The 25526-nt window shown below is 54.2% G+C and overlaps 1 protein-coding gene and 1 long non-coding RNA gene across 4 annotated transcripts in view; one reads left to right on the top strand and one right to left on the bottom strand.

Annotated features, from left to right (window-relative positions):
- The window catches only part of LOC309668084, a 44526-nt gene that overhangs the window by 6718 nt on the left and 12282 nt on the right, over positions 1–25526 (top strand). The gene's annotated exons all lie outside the window — the stretch shown is intronic.
- SLC22A11 (solute carrier family 22 member 11) lies at positions 1456–21890 on the bottom strand. Its single transcript, XM_082409598.1, is given in 11 exon segments — positions 1456–2794; positions 2797–2894; positions 3857–3965; positions 5659–5781; positions 5784–5900; positions 8849–8955; positions 9802–9941; positions 11428–11803; positions 11918–12066; positions 12274–12422; positions 16076–21890. Coding segments are annotated over 11 exon segments (1920 nt in total). The 5' UTR covers positions 16521–21890; the 3' UTR covers positions 1456–2687.

Raw genomic sequence — 25526 nt, 5'->3', positions numbered from 1 at the left:
TAATTAATTAATTTTTAAATTTTATTTTATTTTTGGCTGCGTTGGGTCTTCGTTGCTGCATTCAGGCTTTCTCTAGTTGCGGTGAGCGGAGGCTACGCTTCGTTGCGGTGCATGGTCTTCTCATTGCGGTGGCTTCTCTTGTTGCGGAGCACGGGCTCTAGAGCGCAGGCTCAGTAGTTGTGGCACATGGGCTTAGTTGCTCCACGGCATGTGGGATCTTCCTGCACCTGCATTGGCAGGCGGATTCTTAACCACTGCACCACCGGGAAAGTCCCGAGACTTTCTTGCTTTCTTTTTATTTTAAATCTTTTTTTTTTGAATTTTTGAATTTTATTTTATTTTATTTTTATACAGCAGGTTCTTATTAGTTATCTATTTTATACATATTAGTGTATATACGTCAATCCCAATCTCCCAGTTCATCCCACCCCAAACGCCCCTCACCCCGCCACTTTCCCCCCTTGGTGTCCATACATTTGTTCTCTACATCTGTCTCTATTTCTGCCTTGCAAACCGGTTCATCTGTATCACTTTTCTAGGTTCCACATATATGTGTTAATATACGATATTTGTTTTTCTCTTTCTGACTTACTTCACTCTGTATGACAGTCTCTAGATCCATCCACGTCTGTACAAATGACCCAACTTCATTCCTTTTTATGGCTGAGTAATATTCCATTGTATATATGTACCACAACTTCTTTATCCATTCGTCTGTCGATGGGCATTTAGGTTGCTTCCATGACCTGGCTATTGTAAATAGTGCTGCAATGAACATTGGGGGTGCATGTGTCTTTTTGAATTCTGGTTTTCTCTGGGTATATGCCCAGTAGTGGGATTGCTGGATCATATGGCAATTCTATTTTTAGTTTTTTAAGGAACCTCCATACTGTTCTCCATAGTGGCTGTATCAATTCACATTCTCACCAACAGTGCAAGAGGGTTCCCTTTTCTCCACACCCTCTTCAGCATTTGTTGTTTGTAGATTTTCTGATGATGCCCATTCTAACTGGTGTGAGGTGATACCTCACTGTAGTTTTGATTTGCATTTCTCTGATAATTAGTGCTGTTGAGCAGCTTTTCATGTGCTTCTTGGCCATCTGTAAGTCTTCTTTGGAGAAATGCCTATTTAGGTCTTCTGCCCATTTTTGGATTGGGTTGTTTTTTTTTTAATATTGAGCTGCATAAGCTGTTTATATATTTTGGAGATTAATCCTTTGTCAGTTGATTCATTTGCAAATATTTTCTCCCATTCTGAGGGTTGTCTTTTTGTCTTGTTTGTAGTTTCCTTTGTTTTCAAAAGCTTTTAAGTTTCATTAGGTCCCACTTGTTTATTTTTGTTTTTATTTCCATTCCTCTAGGAGGTGGATCAAAAAAGATCTTGCTGTGATTTATGTCAAAGAGTGTTCTTCCTATGTTTTCCTCTAAGAAACACTGTCTGGTCTTACATTTAGGTCTCTAATCCATTTTTAGTTTATTTTTGTGTATGGTGTTGGGGAGTGTTCTAATTTCATTCTTTTACATGTAGCTGTCCAGTTTTCCCAGCACCACTTATTGAATAGACTGTCTTTTCTCCATTGTATATCCTTGCCTCCTTTGTCATAGATTAGTTGACCATAGGTGTGTGGGTTTATCTCTGGGCTTTCTATCCTGTTCCATTGATCTATATTTCTGTGTTTGTGCCAGTACCATATTGTCTTGATTACTGTAGCTTTGCAGTATAGTCTGAAGTCAGGGAGTCTGATTCCTCCAGCTCCGTTTTTTTCCCTCAAGACTGCTTTGGCTATTTGGGGTCTTTTGTGTCTCCATACAAATTTTAAGATTTTTTTGTTCTAGTTCTGTAAAACATGCCACTGGTATTTTGATAGGGATTGCATTAAATCTGTAGATTGCTTTGGGTAGTATAGTCATTTTCACAATATTGATTCTTCCAATCCAAGAACATGGTATATCTCTCCATCTGTGTCATCTTTGATTTCTTTCATCAGTGTCTTATAGTTTTCTGAGTACAGGTCTTTTACCTCCTTAGGTAGGTTTATTCCTAGGTATTTTATTCTTTTTGTTGCAAAGGTGAATGGGATTGTTTCCTTAATTTCTCTTTCTGATCTTTCGTTGTTAGTGTATAGGAATGCAAGAGATTTCTGTACATTAATTTTATATCCTGCAACTTTACCAAATTCATTGATTAGCTCTAGTAGCTTTCTGGTGGCATCTGTTGAGGATCTCTTTTTCTTCTTGTGTCAGTTTGATGAGAGAGGGAAGGCACTTGCCTGCGTAGGCAGGGATTCAATCTTGGGCAATCTGGCTGCAGAGCCGGGCTCTTGCCCAGTACATTTTCCTGTCTAAGGTACAATCACCTTCTACCTGTGAGGCCTCAAATAAGTCACTTCATCTCTCTGAGGCTCTTGTAAACAGGGAGAGCAATAGTATCTTCCTAGCAGGGTTGTTGTAAAGATTAAATGGTTTCAGAAACATGCTGCCCTGAGCATGGTGTCAGGAATGCTCTGGGCACTAAACAAGCTCAAGCTGCGGGCATCATCAGGATGACCAGCCCGGCCCTGTTCCTGACCTCTCTGCCCAGGACATCTCCTGACTCTTGGGCTCTCCTGTCCCTGGGCTGTGGTGGACCTGCCACCATATCTGTAGCCCCACGCAGCTGCATCACTCCCAGGGTGGCCATGGGTCACTCACTGTCTCTCCAGGTCCTGGATGGTGTCAGGGAGTGGAAGTCCCCAGGTCTCCAGGAGGAAGAGGACAATGAGGTTGGAAACGATGGGGATGACACCGTAGTGGGGGGGGCCAGCAGGGGAAGGACCTCGCGGGTCATCCTGGTCAGGGGGCCCATCACAGACCCCTGCTGACCTGCTGAATGCAGGAAGCCTTCTGCTGTCATCCTGTGGGTAGAGAGGAGGGCCGGGACCCTTGTCACAACTGCCACTTCAGAGAGGCTACTTGGCTGGGCCAGGGGAGGGAAAGCTGGGCTGCTGGAGTCACCCTCCTCAAGGGCTCTTCTAACCCCACCTCCTCCATTGAGCCCACCTAGATTTTTCCCATCCAAAGGGGCTTCTGCCTCCTGGGAACATCCAGAGTCCTTCACAGAACTCTCTAGGGCCCACCCTATTCTCCCTGGTCTCAGGTAATTTGGAGGCTTGTCTCAGGGCTCCTGCTAGGCCACGGAGCTCCCAGTTCAGACTTTCTATAAAGTATCAACAAAATCAATAAATGTGTGTCAAAAAAAAAAAAAAAGAAAGAGTGGACGAGTGAGTGAGTGAGTGAGCACCATGAGTGAGGCTGGGCCAGGCCTCTGGGGGCCGGGGTCCAGCCCTGCTCTTCAGCTAAGTCCTTGGCCACCCTCAGCCTCAGTCTACCCAACTGCCCAATGCAGGGGTGCTCTAACTCTAGACCACTGGGTTCCGAGGAGGTGACCTGGGGCTCCCTTGGGGCAGGGGGGGGACGGTGGGAAGCAAGCAGAGTTCCCACTACCCCGGGTAGCTCTTGGTCTCCTCACCAGGGCTCTTATGAGATTTCACCGGAGCAGAGAGCTGTGTGGCTCGAAGCGGTTTCCAGCCCAGAGGCCTCCCGAGGGCTCTCCGTAGGGGGGCTGCCTCCGAGCCTGGACTCTTGGGGAGGGGCTGTTTGCAGAGGCCCTGGCTGAGCAGGTGCCTTTGGGGGAAGGTCTCCAGGGCGTCTGCTCGGTTCCATGTCGGCGCGCTGGGTCCCCCTCTCCCTCTGCTGTGTGTCCCTGGATGCCCAGCCCCTCTCTCTACCCCCGCTGCAGGCCCTCGCAGGGGTGTCCCTTTCTCGCCCACCCCAGGCCTGGCGGCCCCTCCTGGGCCCAGCCGGCAGCCCAGCCTACCGCAGCGAAGTTGGGAAGAGTTCCGGCTTGTAGACCGTGATGCAGGTTAAGCTGATGCCAAAGCATCCCTTTCCCAGCACAGCCAAGATCACGTGCAGGGTCTGCAGATCTAGGCAGAGGAAAGGGTGAGGGTGGGCTCTGCTTGGGAGGGTCCCCAGGAACCTGGAGCAGAGTGACTGGGTTCTCCTACAAGGCTGCTTTGAGCTGAAAGCAGGTCCCGGGCATTGTGACCCGGTGCCAGCCTGCCCCGGGCCAGGTGGTGATGCAGTGCAAGACGACATCCTGGTGGGGTGCAGGGCAAGAACCCAGCCGGGTCTGGGGTGGGTGAGCCTGGGGGCAGCTGCGGGTGGCACTTGCGGGGTGACAGTGCCAGGGCTCCTTGGGCCCTGAGGGTGCTTCTTCCCTCGAAGGAGAGAGTCATGCCAGGCCCAGGCCCACAGCAGGGGCCCTGGGGTGCCCAGCTACCCAGAAGCCTTCCCACCACCCCTCAGCCTGCCTGTGGGGCCCCTGCTTCCACACGGAGCCTCAGCTGGGAAGCCAGGGTGCAGGTCACAAGCCAGTGGCGGGCCTGGGCCTCACCTCCCTTCCCGCACGTGGCTGGGAAGAGTCATAAACTCTCAAGTGCTCGTCTTTGGAGTTTTTCTCAGAGCGCTGCATCTCGCTCAGAGTTTGGGCTCCCGACTGCTCCTCCCTCCTCACCCGGCCCCTCCCAGCTGCTGGTCCTCCCTTGCCTCCCTCCTGGCTTTGCTGCCACCGTGGGACACCTGTCCCTGCCCCTCCCCCAGTCACCCACCTTGAGCAATAAAATGAGACACGGAGAGGGTTTCTGGGGCCTCACAGCCTCAGTCAGAAAGGAGAGTGAGACCAGGGCCCATCCTGGCTTCCCCAGTGCTCTGCCTCTTGCTTCTTTTTTTTTTTAATACAGATTTTTTGTGTGTGTGTCATTAATGCACCCACATTTTATAGTATCTGCAGTATGAGGTTTTTAATTTTTTTTATATAAATTTATTTATTTATTTATTTATTGGCTGTGTTGGGTTTTCATTGCTGTGCGCGGGCTTTCTCTAGTTGTGGCGTGCAGGCTTCTTATTGCGGTGGCTTCTCTTGTTGTGGAGCATGGGCTCTAGGCGCGCGGGCTTCAGTAGTTGTGGTGCACGGCTCAGTAGTTGTGACGCACGGCTTTGTTGCTCCGCGGCATGTGGGATCTTCCTGGATGAGGGCTCGAACCCGTGTCCCCTGCATTGGCGGGTGGATTCTTAACCACTGAGCCACCAGGGAAGCCCCCTTTTGCTTCTTTTTTTGTTGGCCATGTGGGAATCTTAGTTCCCCAACCAGGGATCAAACCTGGGTCCCCTGCAGTGGAAGTGCAGAGTCCTAACCACTGGACCGCCAGGGAAGTCCCCCCTCTCGCTTAGTTAACAAGAGGAAACACCACACACACTCGGCCTGGTGCCTCTCCTGCCTCACTTGGAGCCCCCCTCAGCCTCCCGGACCCTTCTTCCCACTGCAGACTTGGCCTCTGGCTTGAAGTCTGGTCCAGGCCTGGCTCTGTCGCTTGCTGCTGAGGGACCTCGGGCACCTGGCTTCGTCTCTCTGAGCCTCAGTTTCCCCAGGAAAATGGGTGGAGGGCTGGTTGGGCTGTGGCAGTAATGGCCTTGGGCAGAGCCGGGGCACAGTGGCCCCTGCCCATCCTCGGGGCCGGGGGAGGGGAAGAGGCTGGAGGGGGTGCAGTGCAGTGGACAGGCCCGCAGGCGCCCGGGCCGGCAGCCCCTCAGCCTTCCCTCCTGCTGCCCTGGCTGCACCTTGTGGGACCAGCATGTTGGCCAGGATGGTGAGGCCAGCCACAGCCAGGGAGCCGGCCAGGGTCGTGTAGCGGCCAAAGAACCTGAGCAGGAGTGTGGTGGTGACCCGGGCCCGGAAGTCCCGGCTCCAAAGAGGACCTGGAGGAGGAAGATGTTGCTCCCCAGGTTCTGCAGGCTGAGGACCAGCCCATCGTAGGAGAGGGTGAGGGGCAAGCTGTGGGGCGGATCCAGAAGCCAGGTCCCTGCCCCATGGAGGAGAGGGCACCCCTGCACCATCACCTACGCCGGGGCTGCACCAGGAGAGCACCACCAGCCCAGACCCCCAGGCAGCCTGGTGAATGCAGGATGCATCTCCCCGGGGTCAGGTTGTCCCAGGAAAGGGAGGGGAGGGCGGTGGCCCCATCCATTCCACGTGTGGGCCTTGGGTGTTAGCCTCGGGTGTCGGCCATGGTGGGCTGGACGTTGCTCTTAGGCTCCCTCTCCACCAACCAGCAGGAAAACACGACCCTCTCTGGGCAGATGGGGCAGTGGGTCAAGCTGACCTGCCCCTTCGCCAGGCTCTAGCACCCTCTGGCTTTGTTTCCTGTTCCCAGTCGTGGCCGGGAACCATGATCTGGGTCCCACTCTACTAGCCATGGACCTGGGCAAGTCTCTGCCTGGCTCTCTCTGGACGCGTTTCTTTGTCTTGAAACATGGGATTAATAATAGAATGGGGTCTCAGTGGAGGATGCTGGCCTGCCCCCTTCAGTGCCCTGGGAGTTCTGTCCCCCAGCTGGGGAGAGCATCCCATGGCTGGTCTACACGGTCCAGAGAGACAACTCAGAAGGGCCACCCCAGCTCCCAGGTCCCCAGGCTGGGGCCTGGCTGTGACGGCATCACCACGACTTCTCCCCTGCCCCTGCTGCTTCCTGCCCTCCCTGGCCCCCCTCTGCTTCCATGAGAGGTGATCCCTAGAGCCCCCTCTGTGAACTGCCTGCCCGTCGACCTCCATCTCACAGCCTGCTTCCCGGGGGACCCCCCTGACACAGGCTCCTGAGTAGCTGAACTTACAGTAGCTGAATTTCTACACATTGGAGATTGAATCTGGCTCCACAAGTGGCCATGGTGGGAAATTATTCTCCACCACTTTTCCAATCTGTCCCCATCCCTGCTTCACCTGGACGCTCCTCCCAGCCCTCTCCTTCAGCGGCACCTGACTGCCGTCCTCAGGAGACATCTGGCACCACCAGGCCAACAACTGTAGAGAAAAGCTGCGATTCCTGCAGGAACGCAGTGCTTCCTGAAGTTTGTGAAAGTGACTTGACAAGGGCCAGGCTGGAGCTGAAAGCGGCTGACCTGTAGGAATCTAGAGCCTTAGCCGGTAACAACTGGGTTGACAGAGACAAGAAAATCCACGAGGGTGGCCGCTTCACAGCCTGTGATTTGAATAACAAAGAGTGCAGAGTGGCCCCTGGGAGAACTGAGGAAGCCTTGATGGTTTTTGAAAGAATGGCCCTGGACATTCAGTGGCCCTGGGCACTCCTAATTTATCAAGAAAAAAAAAAAAAACTTAAGCAAAAAAAAATAGAGAGAGAGAGAGAAGCATTTGATGCATTCTCTGTCTGAGATGTAACATGTATTTGCCATTATAACCCATATGTGCTTAAATATAGCATAAAATAAATGTTTTCCTAATTTTGAGTTTTATTTCAAGATCAAGGCCCAATCAAACCTGACCCTCACTTTTCGATCCACTCTTCTGGAAGTCACTTAAACTGAATTTGTCTTAAGGAGCCTTTTCCTGGTCCCAGGTACCCCTGGGAGATGGGGCCTCCTGGGGTGGGACGGGGAGTCCACGCTCAGTGTGGGGCTGGAGGGTCAGAGAGCAGGACGAGGAGGTAGCTCAGCCTGGGTTCAAATGCCTGCTCTGTCATCTTGGGCAAGTTTCTTGCCTCTCCCAGCCCCTCTTTCCCCATCTGCAAAGTGGGGTATAAATGAACTTATCTCATGGGGTGGCTCAGAGGGGGATGTGTGTGGCCAGCACGTGGTCCCTGCCGCCCTCTAGGAGTCCAGCTGTCAGGGTGAGTCCAGTGCTGACCATCAGTGACCCTTTCCAGCTATCGCTGGTCCCTTGGCTCTGAGGACCTGGCTCTGCCTCTGCCCTGGGCTTCAGCCTGACCCTGGCACCCTGCCCAGGACCACAGCCCAGCCCTGCCTTCTAGCTGACTTCCTGAGCAAGCTGGCCTCCCGATCACATCTGTAGGTACTCTGTCTCCCCCACCTGCTAGGCTCCTGCCTCCTGGGGGAGCTGCCTGTTCCAGCCAGAAATGTACCCCACGAGGCCTGCAGGGGCTGTTTTCCCGCTGGACACCCCGCCCTCCTTAGCCCCGGGAGGGATATGGCATACCTCACTACCAACAGTCTGCAGCTTCTCCAGCGGAGCGTGCGCATACGGAACAGGCCCAGCCCTGACCGGCGGGACTTCGCAGAGGCTACGTCCTCCTCCATGCTGGACATCAGTACCTCCAGCGATGACGGGGGCAGTGAATGTTGGGGCCATGGCCCTGCCCCACCCCCGTGCCGGGAACGGTGTCCGGATGGGCAGAGTGATAGGGAGAGCCTGGCCTTGGCCTCTGGAGACTGGAGAGCCCTGGGGGTGCGGGTGGCCTGAGGGGAGAAAGGGTTCTCTCTGGCCCCTAGCTAAGCTATCTTCTGCAGACCCGGTCACCCTACTCAGAGCCAAGGAGCAGGTCTTGTGTCCCAGCTCTAGTCTCTGAGCTGCAGGCTGCAGGAAGGTTTTGGCAGTTACCCCGCAAAGCCCTACCATCCCTCTTCACTCCTCTTGGCTGGCATCAGCGCACGCCCCCTCCAGCCATTGGATCCTCCCAAGTACCCGTCCAGTCTCTGCCTGCACCGCGGACCCCGCCTGCCCTGTGGTCAGCTCAGCCTGGTCAGCTCTAGCTCACGTCCTCTTGGAAGCTTTCCCTGATCCTTCTGCCCCCAGGGAGCTCTGTGTCCTCTAGTCTCCGTCCGCACATCCTCCCACACCTACTTCCTTGAAATAGCTACCTTCAGATAAGCACATCCTGCTTCCCCAAATACGCTGAGAAGCCCCGTGAGGTAAATGAGCAGTATATGTGGATTAAGGTGGTGAGTAATAGAGATGGTGATGTGGGTGTGCTGTTGTTGACAATGGTTGTATTGTTGTTACTGGTGGTGCTGATGGTGGCTGTGGTGGAGTTGGGGATGGTGGTGATGAGGATGGCAATGATGGTGGTGAAGGTGATGGTGATGGTAATAGTGGTGGTGTTGGCGATGCTTTGTAGAGATGTCGATGGTGATGTTAATGATGGTATTGGTAGTGCTGGTGATAATAAAGGTGAAGTCAATTGTGATGGTACTGCTGGTGGAGGTGATGATGGTGGTGGTGATGGTGGTAATAGTGATGGTGGGTCTATGGAGAGTTGTAATGCTGTTGATGATGGTGTTGATATTAGTGGTATTATTATTATTATTGGTGGTGGTAATGATGGTAGTGGTGTTTGTGTAGAAATGATGACAGTGGTGGTGATTGTGGGTGTAGTGGACATGGTAATGATGGTGATAATGGTGATGGTGATGGTGATGGAGGTGATGATGGTGCTGATACTGGTGGTGATGATGATGGTGGTGATTATGGTGATGGTGGTGATGATGATTACGGTTGTGGTGATAATGGTGGTGATGATGGTGGTGATAATGGTGGTGATGATGGTGGTGATGGTGATGGAGGTGATGATGGTGGTGGTGATGGTGTTGGTGGTGATGGAGGTGATAATAGTGGTGGTGATGGTAGTGGCGGTGATGATGGTGTTGATTATGGTGATGATGATGGTGGTGATGATGATGGTGGTGGTGGTAGTGATGGTGGTGATAATGGTGGTAATGATGATGGTGGGGTTGATGGTGATGATTATGGTGATAATGGTGGTGATGATTATGGTGATGGTGATGACAGAGATGGCAAAACTGACAACAGTGGTGGTGATGTCGATGGTGGTGTTTTGATGGTATGGGTGTGTTGATGGAGGTGGTGCTGGAGCAGATTGGGGTAATGCTGGTGATAATAATGATAAAACATCAGTGGATGTCCTTCCCTGGGTCATGTCCCACACTCTGTATCACAAATAGCAGCATCTCACCTCTATAGTCAGTGTCTTTTTGGCTTCCTTGTGGCCATTTATCTTGGCCACCTTTTTGAGTTCCTGAAGTGCTCGATCTGTTTGGCCCACCATAATCAGCCATCGGGCGGATGCTGGCGGCCACCGGTTAAGGAAGCAGGTGCTTGGCTGGGTCTTTGTTTTCTTCGTGTAGATTGGGCACTCCCCCCAGGTCATGTGGGGAGGGGGTGGTGGGCAGCAGACCTGCCGGCTGCAGCAGGAGTGGGGAGAAGGCAGCCACTTCTCCCTCTGCACCGCTAATGCCAGGCTGGGAAGCCCCTGATGGTCTCAGAATAAAGATGAGTCCCAACGCCTGGCCGCCCTCTTCACCAGCCCCCACTCCCTGGCACCCCATCTGGCTTCCCTGCTGCCAGGAGCCTGCCCGCCCAAGCCTCACATTCAGCCAGCGCACAGGCTGCCTGGACATGGGGTGATTCTGGGGTCATTTCTACAGCAGAAAGCTTGCATCATGCTGCATTTAAAAAAAACACACACACATTTAAAACATCCCCAACCAGAACCAAGTGGTTTTATGAAAGTAGTAGGCTTCTTCCCAGCCTCAGGGGCAGATGGGCAGGGGGAAGCATCTCCCTTTTGAAAGGGTCAGGGTTTTCCCAGCCCACAGGAGCTCAGCCCTGTTTGCAGGGAAGCTAAGAAAAACTTCTGGAGGCAGTTTGACGAGGTGGTTACAAGAGTCAGCCTGCCTGGATTCAAATCTTGCCTCTGGCACGCAGTGACTGCGTGGCCTTGGGCAAGTCACTGGCCCTCTCTGGGCCTCAGCCCCTCGTCTGGAAGTGGCAGTAATAACATCATCTTGCTCTGGTGTTAGCAACAGCACCTGGACGCACCCAATCAGTGTGACTAGGGCGGCTTAATCAGTGTAACTACGGGATGGTCTTCCTCCTTTCTTCCTGGTCCTGTTGACACGATAAACCTCCATGTAGTCGGTGACTTTTGATCTATTTTATTTGCCGATGGGTCCCCAGTGCCTAAAGCCAAGTCTGGCACAGAGCAGGAGTGCAATAAATATTTGAGAATGAATGAATGAGTCCTTAGACTTCTCTACACCCCACAGCAGACCTGCTCAACTCTGGCCCACGGGCACAAGAGAACTTGTAAGGACAGGAATTTGTGTTTATTTCCCTGTATCTCTTCTTCTAGTCTCCACCCAAGCAGGTATTTCCAGACCTTAGGGATTTTCGCAGCACCGAAAATAATAGTGATACTATCTTTCCATATCCAATGCCTGACTTGGAGATCTGCAGGCTGGGCAAGTGATGTGAGGGAGTGAAGCTGGTGGGTGGGTGGGTGGGGGGGCTGGTGCCAATGTGAGGGAAGAATGGAGCCCTCAGCCTCAGGCCTAGAGGTCAGTGGGCTGGAGGGAACCATGGACCCCTGGCTGAAATGCCCACCCCGGAACTCTGAGCCCCCAAGATGTCTCTCCCCAGTGGGGTCTGCTCACATCATTCTCTTCCATGGTCTCGGCACCTCGGGAGCCGTGGCCAGCCAGGGTGGTAGGGCCCCTCTCACCCCGGGTCCCCCTCCCATTCAGTGATGTTCTCCCCAAGGGAAAAGGCCTCAGCTGCACTGACCAGGATATCAGGAAGATGACCAAGAAGGGCACCAACAAGGCCAGCTGGAGGGCTCGCCGGTCCCACAGGGCAAAGGCCAGGCTGCCCATGGCCGTCTGGCCGATGCTGCAGGTGCATCTCAGGATCGTCACGGTGACGGCCCTCGTGCAGGTCGTGGTCCGCTCCACCACTGAAAGGCGGGGCAGATGAGCAGGTGAGGGCCACGTGCAGTGGCCTTGAGCCCCCTCCTCCCCACCCCGACAGGGCTGGGGCAGGTGATCAAGGGATCCACTGAGCGTCGCCGAGGTCAGGATGATGCCAGACAATCCCAAAGCGCTCAAAAATCGTAGACAAGGAAATTGGGGGCAACGATGGGGCTGATGCTGGCCACGCCACCTGCAGGCAGCGCCAGCTCAGAACTGGCTTCTGCCCAAACCTATTTCGGGAGACAAGCACAGTGGGGGCCTGGAGAGGGGCCCTGGGGACTTGGGCATAGAGGCAGGGACTTGCCGCCAGAGGGTCGAAGGAGGCTGGGGCACCTGCTGGGGCACCGGCCAGTGCAGGCAGCACCTCCTTCTCGGATCTCCTAGGACCACGTACAGAGTGCATTTGTTATAAAAACGGCAGACGCCTTGCTCTCTGGGCCACAGTTTCTCCATCTGTAAAATGCAGGGATTCACGATGACACACTGAACAAGAGAGGAGTCTGGCAGGAGGCTGGGCGCACGTGGCCTTGGGTGACCCAGGCAGCTCCCCCATGCCTGTGACCGGAGGGCCCTCAGCCCCAGTGAGGTCAGCTTAGCCCGAGCCACCGCCTGCGTTTAGCTGAAGTATGTGTCAGTCAGACTGGAGAGATGTGGGCGAACCTTGGCCTTGCCTGTCCCAGCAGCGCCCAGAAGCAGGGACACGCGCCCCAGATCCGGGGTGAGGTCTGGAGGCTGACACCTGGCGCTGACCCCAGGCTCGCCAGGCGACCCTAGACTGATTGCGATTTGGCTCCCGGTGTGGGTGGCCCCTGGGGAAGGATAGGTGGCGGCACGGCGGCCAGTCCTCTGAAAGTGCAAACTGGACCACCTCCCGCCTTGCTGCTCAGGCTCTCCGCTACGCTCGGGATAACATGAGGCCCACGAAGAGCGACCACTGTGCTGGCCCGGCCCAAGCTCTGCATGTGATTCACTCAATCATCACAGCCCCATGGGTAGGTGGCAGGGTCCCCACTCACAGGAGGAAGCCCAGAGAAGCAACAAACCCGCCTTCTAAGAAGCTGGGACACATGAGGCCCCAGAGCCTGCACTGCCCAGAGTCCGAAAGCCATTCATGTGTTCAGCGTATTATGATTGTGCGCTATATGCTGGGCACTGAGGATACGGCCCCAAGGCCCCTGCCTTCTTGGAGCTACGTTCTCGTGGGGACACACACAGTAAACGAGCTAACGAAAGCTGGGCACCGGCAGAGAGAGCCAGGAGCTGTGATGGGGAGCGGGGGCAGGACCATGGGACCTTTGTGCCTGAAGTCAGAAAGGCCTCTCTGAGGAGTGGCCTGGAGCTGAGGCCTGCGTGCTGGGCACGAAGCAGCCGTGGGCAGAAACCTCTAGGCGAGGCTCGGCCACCGGCTTCAGTGTGTTCTGTGTGCTGGATGGGAGCAGCGGTGCCCCAGGAGGGGCCGGCGTGGCTCAGGGGGAGAAGCCAAGTGCTGAGCAGGGGTGGTGGGGTGGGTGGGGACTGTCCTTGGCGTGGGAGCCCAGAGGACCTCAGGCTGGGCAGTGACCAGATCCACATATAAGCCTTTGCAAAGTCACTCTGAGCTCTGCAGCAGAACGGAAGGCCCAGTAGAGGCAGGAGACCCCAGAGGAGGCCGTAGCAGGGCCAGAGAGGGCGGTGGCTTGGACGGGGGACAGCGGGCGTGGGGGAGAGGGCGCTGGGCTGGGGCTGTGCCCTGGAGGATGAGTGTGGGCGGTGAGGGAGGGAGCACAGGGCTGGCTGTTTTCCAGGGTGGAGTCTGGTGGGGAGGGGGCTGGGCTGCGGGTGGAGAGTCAGCGGCTCAGCATTGACGGTGGTAAGTGTGAGGTGCCTCCAAGTCTGCAGTTGGGTTTACAAGCTGAGGGGGTGCAACGTGGGCGTTTTCAGCACTGGCCAGCGGCGCCCCATGCAGGAGGGGACCGCAGAGGGAGAGAAGGTCCCGGGCAGCGTTCTGCGTGCTCCACCTCAGGAGGGGTGTGGTGGGGGGCAGTGGAGGGGCGATGATGGGGGAGGAGGGAGAGGAGTATTTCTATTTCATTACATTTCATGTACTTGGAGTTAAAAGAAAGAGGGGTCTGTCTATGCCCAGAAGACCATCAGCTCGCTGAGGGCAGGGGCTGTGCAGTGCTTGGCACACAGTAGGTGCTCAATAAAGTTTGGTGCAATAGTTGAAGATGAGAGCCAGTGTTCAGGGCAATTTCTCAACCTGGCATCAAGGTTCAGACATTGGGTTCTTGGCTCCCTGGGAACCTGGGACGCGGACCCCAGACCAGGGGAGGTCCTCTCTTAGGAAACACGAACGCTCACTGGACATTTCCTTACCTCTGTCCCCACGGTGCTCACTCTGTTTTGAAGGAGCTGGGAGGGGGAGAGATGCTCACCGGTGGGAGAGGAGGCCCCAGGTGATTCACCCGCCATGGCCCCCGCCAGGTAGATGCACTGCCCTAGGGGCTTCAGGCCGTGGTGGTCACACACCAGGTCCCGCCGGAAGAGAAGGAGGGTGTATCAGCCTGGCTCAGGGGGTGTGGAATAGCAGGGCCAGGGTGGCAGAGGAAGGTCCAGGACCCCCAGAGGGGATCCGGCCACCCTGCATGGGGTCCCCAGATTCCTAAGGCCAGGTGACACAGGTGGAAGGGGGGTGCGGGCAGCGGGCCTCAGCCCCCCACTGGCAGCCAACAGCGTGGCGCATGTGACACGGCTGTGGGTCTGATGGCGTGACGGCTGCTCCGAGTGGACAGTGGTGGGTGGTGGTTAAACCACAGGCTCGAATTCTGAGTCAGCTGATGACCGACCGGCTGGTGCCCCTGGGGGCGTTCCTGCACCTGGCAGAGCCCGTCTCCTCCAGAAATGGGGCTGTACGGTTGCTTCTCTTACAGGGCACGAAGATGAGCACTGAGGGCTAAGCACGTGTCACCGTGGTTTTCCCTGCTGCCTGACGTGGACCAGACAGACATCACCTGAACATTGCCCCCATCACCTCTCCCCTCCAGGTCAGCCCTTCCCTTCACCGAGGCCTGGCCGCTCCGCCCACGCCTCCCTCTCCATCTCCGCCTCTCTTCCCTTCACCGAGGCCTGGCAGCTCCGCCCACGGTTCCCTCTCCATCTCCGCCTCTCTCGCCTTCACCGAGGCCTGGCCGCTCCGCCCACGCCTCCCTCTCCATCTCCGCCTCTCTTCCCTTCACCGAGGCCTGGCCGCTCCGCCCACGCCTCCCTCTCCATCTCCGCCTCTCTTGCCTGAATCGCTGCAGGAGGAGCCCCCACCCCACAGGGCATTCTCCACCCTGCAAAGTCACCTCTTGAAAATGCAAATCAGATCACAGCATCTCCTAGTCGCAAAGCCTCCAATGACTTTCCTTTGCACTTAAACAAAATCCGGGCCCCTTCCCCACACTCCCCGGCCACTGCAGGACCCCTCACCCTCTGGGCCAGGTTCTGCTCTTTCAACACCCAGACAAGCTCCTACTTGGACCTCTGTCCCAACTGAGCTTTCTCCCGAACTTCACGTGACTGATTCCTTCTCTGTCTTTTAAAAAAATTATTTATTTATTTATTTATTGGCTGTGTTGGGTCTTTGTTGCTGTGCACGGAATTTCTCTAGTTGCAGCGAGCGGGAGCTACTCTTCGTTGCGGTGTGTGGGCTTCTCATTGCGGTGGCTTCTCTTCTTGCAGAGCATCGGCTCTAGGCGCTCGGGCTTCAGTAGTTCTGGTGTGTGGGCTCAGTAGTTGTGGCTCACAGGCTTACTTGCTCCGCGGCATGTGGGATCTTCCTGGACCAGGGCTCGAACCCGGGTCCCTTGCATTGGCAGGTGGATTCTTAACCCCTGTGCCACTAAGTCCCTGATTCCTTCTCTTATAATCCAAGTCTCATCTTAAATGTCACCTCTTCAAAGAGCCCTTCCCTGCCTGCCTCTCTCTTCCCTACTAGCAGGAGCTGCTTTCTCCTTTGTGCTCACTTATGACGCAGGGGCCTTGAGACTCAAGGCAGGACAGAAAGTGATGGAGAAGTTCTGGTGCCTGGCTGCCTGGGTTGAATCAGATTTGAGTGTGCTTTAGCTGTGTGTCCTGGGGCAAATTACTTAACCTCTCTGGGCTTCGGTTTTGTCACTTATTAAACGGGGTCAATAATAAAACCCACCTCAAGAGATTGTTGTGAAATTGTGATGACAGGGAAAGCATCAGAACAGTGGCTGCCACGTAAGGGGCACAAGGTATGGACTTGGTCTGCTGTTATTACTGGTTTAAATGTTGACTGATTCTGAATTCTCCAGCAGAATGTAAGCTCCTAGAAATCTCCCTGTCCATCCTGTAAACTTAGCCTTAGATCAGAATCCAGGCCATCCCAAGTGATCAGTAATTACATGTTGAGGGAGTGGCATATCATTTAACAGCGGTGATGGAGTCTATCTCATCCTCCCAGTCATTGGGAGGCTGGGAAGGAAGGAAGTGGTGGGGTTGGTTGGGGCGGATCGGGGGGAGGCCCTCACCTCGGTCATGATGGTGGAGCTAAACGTGCTGCGGTCGTAGACCCAGCCATCCACGCACGGCTCCGTGGCAGCCTCGCTCCAGTTGGTGGCCATGGCGTTGGGGTCCAGGAGCTGCCACTGTGGTTGGCGGAAGCGCAGACAATGGTGGGGCTCCTGGTTGGGGCTCAGTGGGAAGGAGACGGCCAGGAGGGCCTCGGGGGTGAGGTTTGCGGGGGCCTCAGAGCCATTGTCCAGCATGTGGGCACAGCAGCGGTGGCCTGGGACAGCGGCTGAAAAGTTCACAACTAATTGGATGGGCGCCCAGACAGAGAGGAGGAAGAAAGTGAGGACCTGCAGGGCCTGGAAGAAGCCCACACCCTCAGCCTGCTCCAAGAGCTCAGTGAACACCATGGACAGAGATGCCGGCACCTAGAGCAGGTCTCCTGGGGGTCAGGGAGCTGGTGAGTATCCAGCCTGCTGCCCAGAGCCACTAGCAAGTGCAGGCTCTCCAGACCTTCTGCTTCCGCTCACCACTCGGCCCCGTGGGGGTGGGGCAGCTGTCCAGCAGCCAGTCAAGTGTGTCCCAAGATGCCCAAGATACTTTGAAGAAACCGCTCCTCACCCAGTTTCTAGGAATGACCGCTCGGATGCTCCACTGCTCTGGAGAGGAGATAAGACTCACTGGGGCATCTGGGGCACCCTGTTCTCCAACACCAAGAGTAAAAGGTCAAGAAGCTTAAAAAAAAAAAAAAAAGACTCGATGCTGTGATGTTACTGAATTACAGCTGTGGAAGAAACATCAACCGGGCCGTGACCTCGTTGCCACGGTTAAAGTTAAATCCCAGCAAGGAATCCTGGGGGAGAAAGGCAGGCTCAGCTACTCAGAAAGGCCTCAGCAGCTCCCTGCGGGCCGCCTGATAGCATCCTTCAGTCTGAACTTTCAGAACCCTCTACATGCCCTCCTTCAACCAGGAAACTGTTGGCCGAACTTTCACGCATCCTGGACCATATCAGTTCATTTGGCTAAAGCACAGAAGTGAGGATCAGGCAGGGCCCTCCGGAGCGGGGCTCCACCACCCTGAGGCTGCAGGGAGGCTGGGGGAGGTGGGAGTGGGCGTGCAGAGCTGGCAGGAGGGCCCAGGCCTGGGCTCTGTCCCTCCTTACCGTGTGCCTCCTACCAGGCAGCATGGGGACACCAGCTCACAGACGCACTATTTCAGGAAATTTCCATTTCAAGGTTCCAAGTTGCCTTTATTAGATTGTAAGCTCCCCCAGGTTGGAAACCAAGGCTACGATTTCCTGGCATCCCTTAGAAGGCCCTCGGGGGCCCTGGAGCTGAGCAGACTGGGGAAGTGAGTAAAGTCACACCTCCCTGACCCAGTATCTGATGCCAGTCCAGCTTGGTGTGAGGAGGCGGGCAGCCCCTGCCCCAGCGCCCCACCCTGCGCTATGCCTCTTAGTAACAGCTGCTCCTGGCACCAAGGGCTTGCTGTGTGCTCAGCTCCATGCTGACCACGCTGCCTGCACTCTCTCATTCCCTCCTCATAGCAGCCCAGGAGAGAAGCAGTACTGATTCCCCCAGACAAGGAAACTGAGGCTCAGAGAGGGCAGGCAGGTTGCCCAAAGTCACACAGCATAATCAGGATTCGAACCAGACACCACAGCCTGTGCTCTCTTCGAGGCCCCTGGCTAGCTGCTGTTTGGTCTCTAGCTTGTCATGTACCAAATCCCAGCTAAAGGCTGGAATTCAGAATTTGGGTCAGAATTAGGGCCTCCCAGGTGCAAGAAGAATTGGCTGAGTCAGTTCCGGAGAGAAGTCTGAAGAGCGCTGGAAGTGTGGGTGAGGTGTGGGTGGATGTCTGGACCCTAAACTTCCCAGAAGCTCCCCAGAGCGCTTGGGGAACTCAGCCAAGATGGCGCCCAGCCAGGAAGCCGGGAGTCAGGGTTCTGGGCCTGGATTTCAAAGCCCGGGCCGCTGCCTCTCGGGCAGGAACTCGTTGTGAATTTTAAAATAGCAAATAGAGAGAGGTGGGGAGAGAACCAGCCCAAACTAAAGCCCAGGAGGCCAGGAGAGAGGGGCTGATTGGGAGCAGCCCCTTCCAAAACTATCCCAGGCCAAATTTTACATGGAAAGAATCGTGCTTCATGCCTAGGTTTGTGCAAACACCATCATCACAGGGGCAGGCCTGGGCCCGGGGACCATAACCTTGAGCAGTGACCTCCGCTCTCTGGCCCCTGGCTTCTGACCTGGGAAAGGAACTGTTGCCATGTTGGTGTTTCAAACCTTAGCCAGGATCAGAAACCATAGGAGTGCTGGTGAAAATGCAGTTCCCCTGTGGGCCCAGGAATTTGCATTTAAAAGTAAGCCCTGAGGTGATTCTGCTGCACTAGGACCCAGGCCTCCCTTAGACAGTGGCTGGGCTAGAGGTGGCTACTGAAATCCCAGGGTCTTCGAGAGAATTCTTTTCTCCTTCTACCTCCTCCTTCCATATGCTTTAAAAAATGTTCTCTTCTTCCCTGCCATTTGCCTGTCATGGACGCCCCTAGGCTTTGCTTACAGGAGAAGGTCAAACCTCCTGGATTTGCCAGAAGGCTCCCGGAATCTCCAACTGACTTTCCGCTTCCAGACCAAGGAATTTTTAATTTGTATTTTCTCTTTTTCTGGGGCTGCAGGGGGCAGGTCTGGGTGCAGCTGCTCCGCCACCTGGTGGTCACACCCGGGACTGCATCATTCCCAGCATCCCGCTCATCCTCACCCATGTGCCCATCCCCCAAGAATACCGAAGCAGAGGTGGGAAGAGGGGGCCTTGGGGTGGGATGCAGGCAGCCTCGGATTGTAGCCACCAAGCCCTCCAGACTGTCTCATTAAATTAATTCATGTAAAGTGAACCCCTGGTTCTCGTAGAACCAGAATTGCCCTTGGGGTCAACTTTTCTATCCAAGGGCTCTACCAATTAAAGCCAAGGCCAAGGGACTTCCCTGGTGGCACAGTGGTTAAGAATCCGCCTGCCAATGCAGGGGACACGGTTTCGAGCCCTGTTCCAGGAAGATCCCACATGCCGTGGAGCAACTAAGCCCGTGTGCCACAACTACTGAGCCTGCGAGCCACAACTACAGAAGCCCACACGTCTAGAGCCCGTGCTCCGCAACAAGAGAAGCCACCACAACTAGAGAAAGCCCACACGCAGCAACGAAAACTCAATGCAACATGCCCCCCCCCCAAAAAAAAGCCAAGGCCAAACTTGGCTGCCAAATGACCTTAGGCAGTTCACTTCCCTTCTCTGAACTCCAGGGTCCCTTCTCTGAATCGCTAAGGTGGAGGCCTTCCGCTTACTTATAGTGAGATTAAATGAGATAATGAAAGGCCTGACAGTGGGTATTAACCACCACCATCATCACCGGCATCGCACTTGACCCCTTATTCTTCCTTTTTTTCTTTTCCAGTTGAAGTCACAGCATTTCAGATCCAGCTGGGCTCACTGGATTTTGGCCCCTTCCTGCACTCCTAGAAGATCCTAGGGTCGGGAAAAGGTGAGGGTCTTTCCTGGGCTCACACAGCAGGGCAGGGGTGGAGACTTGTATAAGTCACAGACTCATGGGGGTAATGGAAGGAAAGCCCCTTCTCTGCTGTCTTAACTCCAGCACTTCCCCCCCAGAGGAATCCACTCAAATGGTTTTTTCTACGTATTCAGGAACACATCAACATTAATAATTAGCTGTCTTTGAGAAGTTGTATGTGTACACGGCAAACAACCCAATGTTCCAGCACTTTGTAAAATGACAAATAAAAGTCCTCTTCCCCCATCACCCTCACCTGCCTGGAGGCAGGTGCCACCAACCATGTTTATTCTTCTAGAAAAATCTTAGAGCATTTTCAAATATATGCATCAAGTTTTAAAAGCGTTGAATAGGTAGTCAATTCGCAAGATTCGGAACAGAAAATGTAGACAAGGTATACAATGAAGCGGCTCCCCCACTTGCCCCCTTCCACAGTCCCCACTTGCCACCTCCACCCTCAGGTAACCTTTTAAAATTTCTTGTGCATCCTTTCACATTTGCTTCCTAAAACATAAGCAAGGGCAAATGTGCATTCTTATTTTGCTCCCTTTTATGCAAAAGGTACCTTTGCACTTTGTGTTTATTTCCACACAATGGTATACCTTGTGCGTCCGAGAACATCCTGATTCATTTTCATAGTTGCATAGTATTCCACTGTATGGATTTCCATAATTTACCTAACTGGTTTCCTGTCGATGGATAGTTGGATTGCAACTAATATTTTGATATTACAAAAAATGTTGAAATGAATAACTTTGCACATATACCCTTTTGAATGTGTGCTACTGTATCTGTAGAATAAAATTCCAGAAGTGGGATTATGGAGTTGAGGTGTCAGTGAGCTGGTGGCCTTGAGAGGCAGCCCCAGTGGCCTCCCCAGGGACACCCTCATGTACACTGTCCCCAGCTTCCTAACACACTGCACTATGACCACACTTGTGGGGTTTTGCCAATATCATGGGTGACAAGTAGTATTTTAAGGCTGCTTTATTTCATCTTTCTTTTCTTATGAGTGAGGTTGAGCATCTTTTAACATATTTAAGACATATTTGCATTTCTTTTTGCATGAACTGTTTCTTCTTGTTCTTGGTCTATTTTTTGATTATGGTCTGTGGCTTCCTTAGCAATTTCTACAAGTCGCTTTTATGTTAGGGAGGTTGGTTCTTTGCCTGTGATAGAAATTGAGAATATTTTTAAATTTCTTTGGACTTTGTCACCATGCTATTGTTATTGATCTTTTTGCATGTAGAATTTTTTTTTTTTTTTTTGGTCATCAAATTTTCAATCTTTTTTTTTTTGACTTTGGGATTTTTGTGGCATAATCTGAGAGGTCTCCTCCACACTATGGTGATGAAGGAATTTTTTTTATGGTTTGCCTCTTTAAATCAAGAAGGATTGTTGGGTTTGTCACATGTCTTTTCAACACCTATGGGGTTGACAGGATGACTTTTCTTGTTAAATCGATGAATATGATGAAGTATGTTAATAAATTTCCTGAATCATATGAATGAGTTTTCCAAAGAATGCTGAACCATCCTTTCATTCCAGCAGTGAACCTACTTAGACAAGGGCTATTATTCCTTCAATGTGCAGCTAGATTCTGCTCGTTAAGGTTTTATTTAGAGCTTTCCACGACTCTTTGCATGTGAGATTGCGCTGTGGTTTCCTCCCTTCCTTCCTCCCTTCCCACAATCTTTGTAGGTTTCGGTATCAATGTGATACTTCATTAAAAATAATTTGGCCGTGTCTTCTCACGCCCTGCCTCAGTTTACATAATGGAGGGCTTTTCCTCCATCCTCGATATGTAGGAAGGCTGAGAAACGGGGGCCTCTGGGACCGGGGAGGAGAGACGGTGTAAGAGGGTCTGAGCTGCACCTGCAGGTTCCAGGAGGTAGGATGTGACCAGACAGTCTCATATCTGAGCTTTATTTCCTCAGACGGGTCCAGGCTGCCAGGTGCTCATGTTCAGAGGTTGTCTCCTCTCCAGTGGACCCTGGTCACCACAGCCCCCTCTCCCCCCCGCCCCGTTTATGCTTTGACCAGATGCAAGAACTGTGATGTCTAGAAACTGCTGGAATTGTCCTGCAACCCACGGCCTTGTCCACTGGTCCTTCTCAAAGCAGGTGGCCTGAGACTGGACTTTCCCTCAGCCCCAGCTATGTGGATTCAGCCCTTGTTATTTGGCTTCTGCTTACTTCCTTTGGTTCTGTGGGAAAGGGGGCAAAGGACTTCTTTTCTGTACCTTCTGACGGCACCTACTGCGGGTACCCGAGGGCTTTCTCTGGCTGCAGGAGCTCAAGGGGGCCACGTGGAGCAAGTCAGAAGTTTCAGAGACATAAGGCCCCCAGAGCAGCCTCCAGCCCGGAGCTGGTGGGTCCATCCCCAGCTTGTCTGGCCCCAGTGCCACGAAGGTAGCTGGCTTGATACCATCCCCTGTGGGCTTCCTTCTCTTCCCTGTCTCATTTCCCTTCCTGAGATCACCTCCAGATAAATGGTTTACACTCAGACCTTTGGAGGAACCCAACCTAAGGCAGGGGGTCCCAACCCTCTTTTGTGAGGCGTGCCAGTTGGTCAACAGGGGTCCTGGGATTATGTGTGGGCGCCAGGCTGATGCCTCAGTTACGCTCCGGACTACTGAGGAGGTGGGTGACTCATGAATAAAGGAGGCTCAGAGATGTCGGGTGATTCCCTCAAGCCTCACAGGGATGCCGCAGGGGGGTGAGCCCCACTCCCAACCCCACCCCATACTCCTTCAGGGTGTCTGCCGCTGGGGGCTCCCCTCTGCGCATTCGCCAGTAGACTGAAGGGCCAGAGACTTAGAGACAGAAGGGTCCTGAGATGCGCCCTCACCCCTCATCTTGCCCCAGAGAAGAGCCTCAGGGACATAAAGTGCTGGCCCCGGGCTGGAGGGGTGATGGGGCAGCGGCCAGGATCCAGGTGTCCCCGCTCGGTTCTCTCCACACTGCCTGCAGCCACCGGAGAATGACCATGCAGTCACCGGTCACCCGTGCTCTTCCCGCCTGGACTGACCCACTCCCAGCTGTTGTGAGACCCGCTCTCGCATTTGTCTCTGAGGGCTTGGGATTCATCTCATTGCACATTGTAAGGGGCTGAATGGTGGCCCCCAAAGTGATGTGTCCACACCCTACTCTCCAGAACCTGGGGATGTGACCTTATTTGGCCAAAAGGTCTTTGCAGATGTGATGAAGGATCTAGAGATGAGAACATCCTGGATTACCTTAAATCCAATGACAAGTGACCTTATAAGAGACACACAGAGGAGAGGCACAGGGAGAAAAGGAGGTCAGGTAAAAACAGAGGCAGAGATTGGAGGGATGTGGCCACAAGCCCAAGAGCACCTGGAGCCCCCAGAAATGGGAAGGCACACAGAGAGATGGTCCCCCAGAGCCTGTGGAGGGGCACGGCTCTGCGGACACCTTGAATTTGGACTTCTGGCCTTCAGAACCATGAGAGAATAAATGTCTGCTGCTGTTAGCCACCTGGTTTGTGGTGCTCGGTTACTGCACCCTAGGAAACTCAGACACACATTTATTTATTCCACTTGGTTCTTAAATTTTTTTCCAGCAATTTCCCTCCACCTACCAAGACTCAGATCCCAAAGGCTGTGAAAGAATTCATCATTACTTCAGCTCCACAAATACATATTAAACACCTACCAGGTGTCAGGCCCCACGCTGGGCCCTGGGGACCCAGGTTGAGTCAGCAAGGAGGTATGTTCAGTGGAGAGACAGAGGTAAAAAGTCATCATGACATAGTCTGATCACACAATGTCAGCAGGACCTGACACACATCGGGACAAAGCAGAAGACATTAACTGCTGGGGAGGGGTCTCCGGAAGAACCGAGAGAGGGCACAGGTCTGAGGCAGGGAGAGGGAGGTGGGGTGGGTATTTGAGGAAGGAGAACAGCAGGTGCAAAGGTCCTGAGGCGGGGGGGTGGCGGGGGGCGGGGAGAGGTGAGAGGAGAGGGTCTGGGCCCCAGAAGAATGTGTAGGGATGGAGGACTACAGGACTAGAGTAGGTAGGGACCCTGAGCACAGAGCCCACCCGCTGGCTCTGCCCCTGAGGGTGACGAGCAGCTTCAAGAAAGAGGGCTCCACTTGTGTTCACAGTTTTGAGAGATCTTCTTGGCCAGTGTGGGGATGGGCTTGGACAAGACAGGGCTAAAAAGAGGAAAAGCAGCAAGAGGCTTTTGCCAGGCCCCGTACCACGCCTGGGCTGAGGATGGTGAGAGTGTAGTTTCAATAATTATTAAAGAGGTAACGATACGAACCACCCGCAGAATGACCTGCTGGATCCAGCAACATCCCTCCACACAAGTGTCATCATGCACGATCTTTTTGAAGGTCTTGATAGCACGTACTGTTCTTCAGAATTCTAAAGTGTCTCTTTTCGGTAATGGGGCATCTTCCTGACCCGCAGAGTGAGCCTGTCTTGGTCACACGCTGGATTAACCTTTAAGCTTATTTATCAACCCCAGGTCAGCCGCTCTCCCCACACGCACATCTTCTGCCTTGAAAGGGGCCCTCGAAGCTCCGTGGTTGGGGAGGGTTTTCCCAGCTGGGTTCCAAGGGTGGCCCACACTGTCCTGGCCCCTGGCCAATGTCACGGGCTGCTGAGTCACTCGGGCCCGAGACAACCAAGGGTTCCTGGACACCCGCCACGTGTGCTGGCTCCACACACAGGCCTCACTTTGTACTTACAGGGACCCGATGACAAACTCTGAAACCAGACACATGTATGCCTATAGGACCTTGTCTGACCCAGCCTCCAACCCTGGAACAGAACCAGAGCCCCTGATGTTCTGAAGAAGGGGGTCTCACCTGCCCAAGCCCCCAAGCTGATGGGCGCTGTCCCATCCGGGCACACCCACCCCCCGCACCTTCCCCCTGGGGTGGCATGAATTCCTGGCCAGTGAGATGCCAGGTAGGAGGGCCTGCGGCCTGGCCGGCCCAGCATCGAGACTCAGGCCTGCGTGGGCATAGCACCTCCCCGAGAGACCACAGGACTCTTCTCCTGGTGGGGTTCCCAGGGGTCTGCACATCACCCACAGTATGGCAGCAAGGGTGCCGCAGGAAGCTGTGGCTTCCCTCTCCCCTTACTACTCAAAGTGTGGTCCACGGACCGGCAGCACCAGCGTCACCCGGGAACTTGTAGAAATGCAGATTCTCAGGCGCCACCCAGACGTCCCGGGTCAGAATCTGCATTTACCAAGATCCCCGAGGAATTTGTGTGCCTGTTCAAGTTCAAGGGGCGCTGGCTTAGACCGTTCTCCTCCACCAGCCACCAGCTGGTCCAACCCTTCCACCTCCTCAAAGGGACTTTCTAAGAGGGGCTTTGTTGTTATTCACACCACTGCCTCCTCATCGAAACATAATCTCTTCAGGAATGGGATCTCACCTCATCTTTAAACTCTCCAGCGCCCAAGCCTGCCTGTGCACGGGAGGCGCATGCTGGGTGTTTGCTGCGTGAAAGAGGGAGCGTTGTCAGGAAGTTTGCAGAGTGCCGCCTCGCCAACTTTATTCTCTGCCGGCACAGAGGGCAGGGCAATGGAACCTGCTGCCCCCGCCAGCGCTGGGCCCATAGAGACAGACACCTGGGGACATGTGTTTCCCCACCCCCCTTTCCCGTTCTGCCCCCGGTGGCAAGTAGACCCCAAACTCTCCTCCTCATTGTCAACCCAGCTACAGAGGGACCTCACTCAGCCACGGCCTCCCCAGCTACGGAGCCTGCCGTTAAGGAACCTGCTGGGTGCCATCGCCCAGGGGATGCAGGGGCCCCGAGGCCCTGCTTCACCTGGGTCTCCTGAGCTCTGTACCTGGTTTCCTGGGGTATGAAGG

Source organism: Balaenoptera physalus (assembly GCF_965194825.1).
Source record: "Balaenoptera physalus genome assembly, chromosome: 10".
NCBI classification, from domain to species: Eukaryota; Metazoa; Chordata; class Mammalia; order Artiodactyla; family Balaenopteridae; genus Balaenoptera; species Balaenoptera physalus.
This window is presented reverse-complemented; position numbering and strand designations above follow the sequence as displayed.